The following is a 10,967-nucleotide window of genomic DNA, read 5'->3' as shown; positions in this document are numbered from 1 at the left end:
ATTAACAGCACTCAGTTATTCACATTTCTATAAAACAAAGTAAAGAAACACAAAAAGATCTGACAGGAAAAGTAAAGTTGTTTCGATGAATGCTGAGCTCTAACCAACATGTAGGTATAGATTCTCCTTGTCATCTTGATCGAGGCAAAAACAAGAAATTCATGAAAAAACCACAATATTCTCATGAATTCTTGCACCTCCTTTATTTTATGTTCAAAATCTGGTACGAGTTTTCTGTTTATCACTGTGTATTTCATGCAAATCCCTCAACAAAACTGAACAAAAAATGCACACATATTTTTGATTAAAAAGTGTATTGTACAGTGTTCATATTAAGGAAAAACAAATTACACCTTTTTCAACAAGTACTGACACAAAATAAAAACGGTTTCTTTTTTCACATGGTGAAAAGTAGATGACCACTAAAGGTGCTATGACGATGTACATTGTCATATATCTTGCAGTCTCCCCACAAACGCAAAAACACAACATCTCTGACCTCCAGAAGCAGCGTGGCACCATTAGAAGATTTTACCGTACCTGAAGTCTGATGTTCATATGCAATACAAACTCTCTCTCCGTTCTTGAACAACGTAGCACCTGAAGCATGTGTCGGATGACCGTGACCGTATACGTAGAACTCAAAGTGGTAGGCTCCTCTCACTGGTGCAATGAAAAAACCTGTGGGACATTTTTTGTCAGTGAAGGTAACTTGAGATTTGTTTGCTGATCATGTATTGTATTCAGCAAAGCCTACAACCTAAAACTAATTTTAAATGATTGAGTTTGAGTACCTGTGTTTGGGTTGTAGGCATTCCCAATGTTTGAGAAGACGTATCTGAAGACCAGATTAGATTCAGTGTTAAATGGTCCGATTGTTTCTGTGCCTGAAGCCAACAGAGAGGCTGAGAAAGCCACCTGTTTGACTGAGAGAGAGAGAAAGAGAGAGAGAGAGAGACTCTACTTCATGTGTCTTTCTTTTGTTTCTTTTTACATTTGATACTTGCGGTTTTGTAATAATATATTGCTTTAAAATGTTTAATGAATGCATTTTCTTTTTATCATCATATCACAATTGAATTGTATTATCCATGACGCTTTGGCAATATTGTTCATTGAGAGAGAGAGAGAGAGAGAGAGAGAGAGAGAGAGAGAGAGAGAGAGAGAGAGAGAGAGAGAGAGAGAGAGAGAGAGAGAGAGAGAGAGAGAGAGATACATTTTTGACACATATTTGTGTCTGACAGAAATAGAGTTTGATAGTTTCAAGTATTTGATCATCACTGTCTTCATCAAGGTTAGCTTTGCCTATGGTACATTTATGTTTAAAGAATTACATGTATAATATATTATAATATATGTGTCTGCTCAAACAGGGTTTTCTCCTTGCTTAAGATACACTATCATAAATCATTTTCACTATAAATTGTCAGAGCCACGATCTTGTCCACACACTACCTTGAAGTTGTTGCTTTAACTTGTCCCCCTCAGTCTTCTGCTTCTCCAGTTCAGTCTTCTGCTTCTCCAGTTCAGTCTTCTGTATCTCCCCCTCGATCTTCTGCTTCTCCAGTTCAGTCTTCTGCTTCTCCAGTTCAGTCTTCTGTATCTCCCCCTCGATCTTCTGCTTCTCCAGTTCAGTCTTCTGTAACTCCAGCTTAGCGTTTTGTGCTTTATTAAATAATAAAATAAATGTATAGCTATTTATTGAACAATAAAAAAAAAAAAAATACCTGCACTACTTTCGTTTATTTCACAGCTACTGTAAGTTGAATACTCGATTCTGATTGGTCAATTTTGAAATTGCAGAGGTTGTTAATACAAGATAACACACAGCTGCTTAGCAAACATAATGACCGTTGCTAAGGAGAATCAAGGGAGATAAGGAAAGAGCTTTAAAGACAGAGCGTTGGACGTTAGAGAAATCGACAGAAGATGGCAGACAGGAAGTACACACTAACAGGAACACGTTATGGGCTGTTCTGGCATTGTTTAAGGACTTGTTAGTGAAAAAGAAAATGAGAACGTACTCGCACAGTAACAGTTAACCCCGATCAGTGCTGCCATTCATCTTAAGTTCAGACACTCCCCAGTTCCAGCCGTTGGTACGCATTGGAACGGAGCATTTTTTACAAGCAATACGATACGTTTTAAGTCGATACAATTATTCTGAAATTAATATTGTGACTCAAGTCGTTGGTTTGTTGCGATCAAAATCCCTCTGCTTCACATTGGGCTCCATGATCACCCAGTGTTCTTTTTTCATTAACGATCGCCTCGCTGCACATTGTTTAGTTACTATTTAAGCAATGTTAACAGTATGACTCTGGATAGGCAAATGTTGGTTATTCAGTTGCTACAGAGATTGTGATGTTACTGCCACCAGAAAGACATTTTGAGTGACAAACTGGATTTCATTGGGCATGTTGGACACATCAAGTCGACATTGTAGTAAGTCCAATAGCTCGGTTTATAACTCAACTACAAATACTCCCAACAGCATAGGCTGTATGTTGCTGGGGTGCTGATAAGCATATGATAGCAGCATGCTAACATGCCAAACTAGTCTTTTGATAACCTCCTTCCTTTAGAAATGAATTGTGTGACATAATTAATGACAATTAATGGGATTGTCGGACATGTTCTCTGCAACATCAGATTATTGTTGTTTTAAAATAAAAAGGTGAACAAGCATGTATCAATAGTTTTTCAGACTGAAAGTTGTTACATCTGTTAATACATGTATTCTGCAACGTAAAATAGTATAGTGAAACAACTTTATATACAAGAACGGTTTCCATATTTCCCGACCGTGGGCTAAAATAATGTGATACAGTATGTGAAATACATTCTGCAATGAAGACAATCTTTGACAGTTTAAAGAATTTCAACATCACTGCTTTCATTAGCAACTGAAAACTTGTTCTAGTAAATTAGTAACATGTCATTAAATCATTAAAAAACGTTTTGAATATATTTAGGACAAATGTATTGTCTCCAATTTGATATATAACTATTCATTGTATACCTTGTTGCTGTAGCTTCAACATGTCCATCTCAGTCTTCTGTAACTCCAGTTCTCTCAGCTTAGCTGCCTGTGCTAAAAAGAAAGGTATAAAAAACGATTCTAAGGTAAAACCCATTCTTCACAAACAACAGCTCTGTAATTCCCCACCTTGGGCTAAAATAATGTGATACAGTAGCAATGTGAAATAAATTCTGCAATGAAGAAGGATGACCGAGATCATATACGTAGAACTCAAAGTGGTAGGCTCCTCTCACTGGTGCAATGAAAAAACCTGTGGGACATTTCTTGTCAGTGAAGGTAACTTGAGATTTGTTTGTTGATCATGTATTTGAATTCAGCAAAGCCTAAAACCTGCTACTATTTTTAAATTGTATAAGTTTGAGTACCTGTGTTTGGGTTGTGGGCAACGTTTCTGAAGACCAGATTAGTGTGCGTGTTAAATGGTCCGATAGTTCCTGAGCCTGAAGCCAATAGAGAGGCTGAGAAAGCCACCTGTTTGACTGAGAGATTTTATTTACCTACTGTGAATTCAAGTTTTTAAATGTGCACATATTTGTGAATAAGCCTGTTCAAAACTTAATTAAATAATTTAGATCTATGTTTTACCTTCTCCGTCCCAGCTAGCGGGGAACGTTCTCACAACTTTGGCTAACATTACCTACAGGTTCTAATAAGGTTTTAAAGAAACGTTTTAATCTGATTTTCAAAGAACCTTTTTAGGATGTTTATTTTTTCAAATAATGTTCCTATAAGGTTCAAGGTTAACTAAGACATAACGTTTTAACTGCAACATTCAGAGGATGTTTTGAGGATGTTATTGAGGCCTGAGATGACAGAAAGTTTTTTATAAAACGTTCCTTTAATGTGATATGTTAACAAAGGTGGAACGTTTTGCCTGCAACATTCTAAGGATGTGTTTTGGACGTTGTTGGGTAACACATTAAAGATGTTCTTTATAAAACAAATGAAGAACATTTTCAAAGCAACATTCTGAAAATGTTTTCAGGATGTTATTCTTTTTTTTATAAAACGTTCCTGTTATGGTAAATATTAACACGGTCATGGTCAGATTTATTTTTAGAGCGCTTTAAAAAACAAACTTGTTGCATTTGTTTGAAAATAATGTTTTAAAAAAAATCTGATGTCACCATATTTTCCATTTGAAAAAAACAAACAAGCACGTAATTCATGATAAGCTGTAAGCAGATATTGCATGTTTGCAGTGGCATTTGTGAGTTCCCAGCTAGAAATGTTTGTTACCATTCGTTGTTCTAGGAATGTTTTCAGCGGGACGTTTTATTTTGGTTCCCAGAATGTTCTTCTGAAAGGTAGGATAACGTTCTTTAAAAACATTCTTGAAATGTTTGGTGATAACCTTCTTAAGATGTTTTTGATAACCTTCTTAAGATGTTTTTGATAACATTGTTATCACATTATGCCCTACTGTTCTTAAAAACGTTTTCAGCAGGACGTTTTATTTTGGTTCCCAGAATGTTCTTCTGAAAGGTAGGATAACGTTCTCTAAAAACATTCTTAACATTTTTGGTGATAACTTTCTTAACCTGTTAAGCTCTGAGCCTGTTTTTCAGGTCTCAGGCTCGAAAATGACATTCCCAGAACAAATGACCATATCTTCCCTTCTAAAAGGGTTAAATTAATAATCTTTTTTCTCAAAGTAATGATAAACCTGTGAGTTGGATGTAGAAAAGTCAGAATCAATATTGATGTTTTTTATTTTAAAGAAAATTCAGATTTTACATAGTAAAAAACTGTAAATTATAGTGTCCGTCCAAAAATTATTTTTTACTTATAGTGAAAACTACCCTTGGATGATGGGTTAGTAGACTAAAAGCTTTAGTGGTAGGCTCCTCTCACCGGTGCAATGAAAAAACCTGTGGGACATTTTTTGTCAGTGAAGGTAACTATCGATTTGTTTGTTGATCATGTATTGTATTCAGCAAAGCCGAAAACCTAAAACTAATTTTAAATGATTGAGTTTGAGTACCTGTGTTTGGGTTGTAGGCATTCCCAATGTTTGAGAAGACGTATCTGAAGACCAGATTAATGTGCGTGTTAAATGGTCCGATAGTTCCTGAGCCTGAAGCCAACAGAGAGGCTGAGAAAGCCACCTGTTTGACTGAGAGAGAAAGAGAGAGAGAGAGAGTCTACTTCATGTGTCTTTCTTTTGTTTCTTTGTTTCTTTTTTACATTTGATACTTGCAGTTTTGTAATAATATATTGTTGTAAAATGTTTAATGAATGCATTTTTTTTATCATCATATCACAATTGAATTGTATTATCCATGACGCTTTGGCAATATTGTTCACCTGACATTCATGCCAATAAAGCATATTGAATTGAATTGAGAGAGAGAGAGAGAGAGAGAGAGAGAGAGAGAGAGAGAGAGAGAGAGAGAGAGAGAGACATTTTATTTCCCTACTGTGAATTCATGCTTTAAAAATACGTACATATATTACAAATTCAATCTATTATTTAGATGTTTTACCTTCTCCGTCTCTCTTCAGAGCCTCCACCTGGTTTTCTGTGACATTTGACCTGGCTTTCACAGTGATCAGCTCTGCTGCTTGTACTGTGAACAAAGTGACATCATTACATATTTGTGTCTGACAGAAATAGAGTTTGATAGTTTCAAGTATTTCATCATCACTGTCTTCATCAAGGTTAGCTTTGCCTATGGTACATTTATGTTTAAAGAAATACATGTATAATATATTATAATATATGTGTCTGCTCAAACAGGGTTTTCTCCTTGCTTAAGATACACTATCATAAATCATTTTCACTATAAATTTTCAGAGCCACGATCTTGTCCACACACTACCTTGAAGTTGTTGCTTTAACTTGTCCCCCTCAGTCTTCTGCTTCTCCAGTGCAGTCTTCTGTATGTCCCCCTCGATCTTCTGCTTCTCCAGTTCAGTCTTCTGCTTCTCCAGTTCAGTCTTCTGCTTCTCCCCCTCGATCTTCTGCTTCTCCCCCTCGATCTTCTGCTTCTCCCCCTCGATCTTCTGCTTCTCCCCCTCGATCTTCTGCTTCTCCAGTTCAGTCTTCTGCTTCTCCAGTTCAGTCTTCTGTATCTCCCCCTCGATCTTCTGCTTCTCCTGTTCAGTCTTCTGTAACTCCAGCTTAGCGGTTTGTGCTTTATTAAATAATAAAATAAATGTATAGCTATTTAATGAACAATAAAAAAAAGAAAATTCCTGCACTACTTTCGTTTATTTCACAGCTAAGTAGAATACTCGATTCTGATTGGTCAATTTTGAAATTGCAGAGGTTGTTAATACAAGTTAACACACAGCTGCTTAGCGAAAATAATGACCGTTGCTAAGGAAAATCAAGGGAGATAAGGAAAGAGCTTTAAAGACAAAGCGTTGGACGTCAGAGAAATCGACAGAAGATGGCAGACAGGAAGTAAACACTAACAGGAACACGTTATGGGCTGTTCTGGTATTGTTTAAATACAAATACAAAATATTTGAGATTATGCAAGGGAAGGCCATGTGGCAAGACCAACCTGGTCTCACCAGAATGCGTGACTCCACCACGACTCCTTAACACCGCAGTGCGTGGTGGAGTCACGAACTTTGCTACATTTACGTGTCTGCACCACGCAAACAACCCCAATGTAAAGTGAATGAGGCTCCTTTGTCCTTAACCCTAGCCCTGAACAGCTCTACGCCAATTATGGGATGTCATCATATGTCAACGGCCCAAAACTTCACAGGTTTGATACCGATGCAGCCCTCAACACATCTAGGCGTATTATGGGGTGTCATCAAATTATGTTGCCATGGCGACAGATCCCTCGCCATGAAACACAGTGTTGTCATAACTCGATGGAAAATGGTCCAAACTGCACCACACTTCAGATGACAGTTAATGGTCCGGCCCTCAACACCTCAATATGACAATAGTGAGTTTTCCTCAAAAGCTGTTGCCATGGCAACGCATCCCTCGCCGTTAAGCACGATATTGCTCTAACTCCTCTGTAAATGGTGAAAAAAAGGGTTCAGATTTCACATGTGTGCTAACCGTCAAGCCCTCGACACATATATGTGTCAGTTTTTAGATTTCGTCAAATGTCGTTGCTATGGTAACAAAATGGTCGCCGTGAAACACGGTTTTCTCATAACTCCAGTCAACATGCTCCAAACGGCACACAACTTTACAGGTTTGATAACGATGCAGGCCTCAACACATCTAAGCGTATTATGGGGTGTCATCAAATGCCGTTGCCATGGTGATAGATCACTCGCCATCAAACACAATGTTTATGATACTGCTGTAACTCCTAAATACGTTGTCCGATCGGCCTGAAACTTCCCACGTTTGCCAACGGCCGAGTCCTCGAGACACCTACACACCTCGACGTGTGGACAACAGCCTGCGGAGCGTCGAAGACCCGCTCAACGCTGCTTGCAGCTTTAATTGTTATTATTATTATTATTAGGCGCCGCTTTCCACCTTCTTCTCCAGTAGGACTCAGATGAGGGTGTACTCTTATGTGTGGCTGTGAAAAAAAAATGTTATTATGAAGGGCAGACCATCTATTTGTATTTTTTTTTTTTTTTTTTTTTTAGAAAGGGGCAGGTCATATACGATTTTATTCTTCTCCCTGCTCCTTTTCGCTCAATGGTGTGTAGAGACATGTTTTGTTGGCAATTATTGTACATTTGGCTATGCGTACCATGAGCGGGACAAATAATAATGAAATGAAATATCCCAACCAATCAGCTACTGTGGTGACTTGCACAGTGGAGCTTATCATGTTTGTTAGATAATGGGCCCTGCAGTCCCGCCACTTTGGATCAACAGGGACAGTGAGGGGGCTTAAAGCCTCTTGATACAATCTTGGCCCCCATTCCCTGTTCAATAAAGCACTATAAACAAGATTGGATAACACTGTGGTCATCATCTAGAAGTTAATAATGAAAAATAATCAAACTGAGTTCTTAGAAGTCCATTCAAACACATTCAACAGCTGTAGTCGATACTGTATCAGGTCACCATTGTCTTTAAATGCTTTCACACCTCAGGGGCAGATACGCCATGATTGTATCACAATATCATAGCTAATCACATCTCTGTGGTCTTGTATCTCATAGCATCTCTAGCTCTGATGTTTAGATCTAACTTTGAAAAGGGTGATGTTAGTTTCCCCTTTTTATGTTTGCATACAGCACACAAAAACAAACAGGTTTTGGACCAAACTTCTACACAAAGACAGAAAAAAACATTTATGTACATAAAAGATTTGGATATAAAAAGAGATTCAAGTAGAAACACAACACATATTCTGTAGTACCACCAAGGTACAAGACAGCATATGATACTTTATGAAGACTCCTGTACTTTTACTTAAGTAGGATTTTGAACACAGGAAATAATTGCTCATATTACTCATTAAAAAAAGTATCTTTGCATTGATGTTTGATACTTTTAATCACAGTAAGTCAAGGATCTGAGTACTATAACTACACAAACCATCTTAATTTAATTATTTATTTACTTTTTGTTCAATGGCAACTTTCTTTGGACATGCAGCTATCTGCAGTATTGTGATGGCTCATTTTTCTCCTTGACCTTTTTCAATATTTGAACACAAGCTTTCCCTACCTTTCCTTAGCAAAGAGTTTTCAATTGTTTAGGATTAAGACTAAAGATTTAAGAAATACTTTATAAATCCACAAGGGGAAATTACATTTGTCCCAACCCTGACCCTTTTCACTCTGTTGTTATTGACATGACATCACACACATACTTTAACCACACTCTATTCATGTTTTGGTAGCCAAGTGCATATACTGGTATGATAATTATATTCTGATTCTGATTCTGATAACTATTTTTTTTTTTTTTTTTAAATCACATGACTGAATGTTAACCAGGGTTTTCAGTCATTAACACTTTGGTTTAAAGCATCATACTCATTCTAAACAACTTTTTAAACTATGTATTGGAAGCTGTGGGGAATTAAAGCAGAAGACATGAGCGGAGAAGTATTTTGCGTTGGCTCTTTCCTGAACTTCAGTTTTTGGTGCTCCCATATCAACTGCTGAACTGGATGGTTAACTTTCTGCTGAGAAACATTTGATATTTGTTATAACAAAATAAACAATCCATGGAATCACACGGCTAAAAATCGATAGTTCTCTTGCAGCTGCTGTGTTGCAATAATCAGATACACTTACACAAGATACAGAATTGTTGGGACACTAACACCCATACCATACATGTCAATCTGAATTAAAAGCTTGAAATAACACAAGATAAAGATTACACAAGATGATAAGTGAAAAACAAGTTAAGGTTTAGCAGCCGAAAGAAGTGAAACTTACTTACAGAACTTTGTGTTCCAAACCAGAAGTCATCATGCCAATGGCAATGATCTTGTTTTTGACTGATTCAACATGATGTTTTGTGTCAGAGAACAACAAACATGACATGGTTCTGTTACACGTTGGTAGCTTAAATACAAATACAAAATATTTGAGATTATGCAAGGGAAGGCCATGTGGCAAGACCAACCTGGTCTCACCAGAATGCGTGACTCCACCACGACTCCTTAACACCGCAGTGCGTGGTGGAGTCACGAACTTTGCTACATTTACGTGTCTGCACCACGCAAACAACCCCAATGTAAAGTGAATGAGGCTCCTTTGTCCTTAACCCTAGCCCTGAACAGCTCTACGCCAATTATGGGATGTCATCATATGCCGTTGCCATGGTGACAGATCCCTCGCCATGAAACACAGTGTTGTCATAACTCGATGGAAAATGGTCCAAACTGCACCAGACTTCAGATGACAGTTAATGGTCCGGCCCTCAACACATCAATATGACAATAGTGAGTTTTCCTCAAAAGCTGTTGCCATGGCAACGCATCCCTCGCCGTTAAGCACGATATTGCTATAACTCCTGTGTAAATGGTAAAAAGTGTTCAAATTTCCCATGTGTGCTAACCGTCAAGCCCTCGACACACATATATGTGTCAGTTTTGAGATTTCGTCAAATGTCGTTGCTATGGTAACAACATGGTCGCCGTGAAACACGGTTTTCTCATAACTCCAGTTAACATGCTCCAAACGGCCCAAAACGTCACAGGTTTGATAACAATGCAGCCCTCAACACATCTAGGCGTATTATGGGGTGTCATCAAATTCCGTTGCCATGGCGACTGATCACTTTCCATCAAACACAATGTTTATGATACTGCTGTAACTCCTAAATACATTGTCCGATCGGCCTAAAACTTCCCACGTTTGCCAACGGCCGAGTCCTCGAGACATCTGCCTGACGTCGACGTACGGACAACAGCCTGCGGAGCGTCGAAGACCCGCTCAACGCTGCTTGCAGCTTTAATTATTATTATTATTACAGTATGTAACAAGACATGAAACTATAAGTGTTAATTGTGTCTAAATAACTCAAAATTAGGTATTTATATCTAAGAATGCGTTTTGGGGTATTGACAGTTCAGCTACCAATAGCAAGGTGATATTGACCTGTATGTTTCATATTTGCACATTTATATATTTGTAAAATGTGTACTGAAGGTTAGACAGGAAACTGGGTACAGGAAGTAGGAGAAAGTGAACTGAATAGCATGGCAGTAGACATCCATGAGTAGACTGCTACTAATTTTCCCTATGCAACCTGAAGAGTAAAAGGGTCAAGTCCGTCAGAAAGCAATGACTGTAAATGTAATCCTTACACTTGCACTGTAAGGATTAGTAACATGTATTGTGTTTATGTGATGACATTTGGAGAAGTTTAAACACAATGAGAAAATGCGTAAGAAGCTTATTGCACTGTATATATATATACATATATATGTATACATATATATATATATATATATATATATATATATATACATACATATACATGTATGTATATGTATGCTTTTCAACAGTTAAATCGAAC

General features: G+C 37.6%; 1 protein-coding gene across 1 annotated transcript; it reads right to left on the bottom strand.

Moving 5' to 3' along the window:
* Positions 1-238: 238 nt before the first annotated feature.
* LOC117469964 (complement C1q tumor necrosis factor-related protein 3-like) lies at positions 239-8,092 on the bottom strand. Its single transcript, XM_034114463.1, has 6 exons — positions 8,071-8,092; positions 6,068-6,180; positions 5,866-5,899; positions 5,530-5,613; positions 795-926; positions 239-681 (listed from the first exon to the last, which is right to left on the bottom strand). Exons 1-6 carry the CDS (start codon positions 8,090-8,092, stop codon positions 398-400), a joined length of 669 nt encoding a protein of 222 aa, XP_033970354.1. The 3' UTR covers positions 239-397.
* Between the last annotated feature and the right edge of the window lie 2,875 nt (positions 8,093-10,967).

The sequence above is a fragment of the Trematomus bernacchii genome, unplaced genomic scaffold (genome assembly GCF_902827165.1).
Source record: "Trematomus bernacchii unplaced genomic scaffold, fTreBer1.1, whole genome shotgun sequence".
Lineage (NCBI taxonomy): Eukaryota > Metazoa > Chordata > Actinopteri > Perciformes > Nototheniidae > Trematomus > Trematomus bernacchii.
The sequence above is the reverse complement of the archived record's forward strand: the minus strand, read 5'-3'. Positions and strand labels throughout refer to the sequence as shown.

What these genes read in the sequence shown, in the direction of transcription:
- LOC117469964 (XM_034114463.1), bottom strand. Translation starts at nt 8,092, where the DNA reads ATGGCGTATCTGCCCCTGAGGT. An exon ending in CTGAACTGGAGAAGCAGAAG is followed by an intron (nt 5,900 to 6,067) that starts ATCGAGGGGGAG and finishes GAGAAGCAGAAG; the next exon opens with ACTGAGGGGGACAAGTTAAA. An exon ending in TGCCTACAACCCAAACACAG is followed by an intron (nt 682 to 794) that starts GTACTCAAACTC and finishes AATGTCCCACAG; the next exon opens with GTTTTTTCATTGCACCAGTG.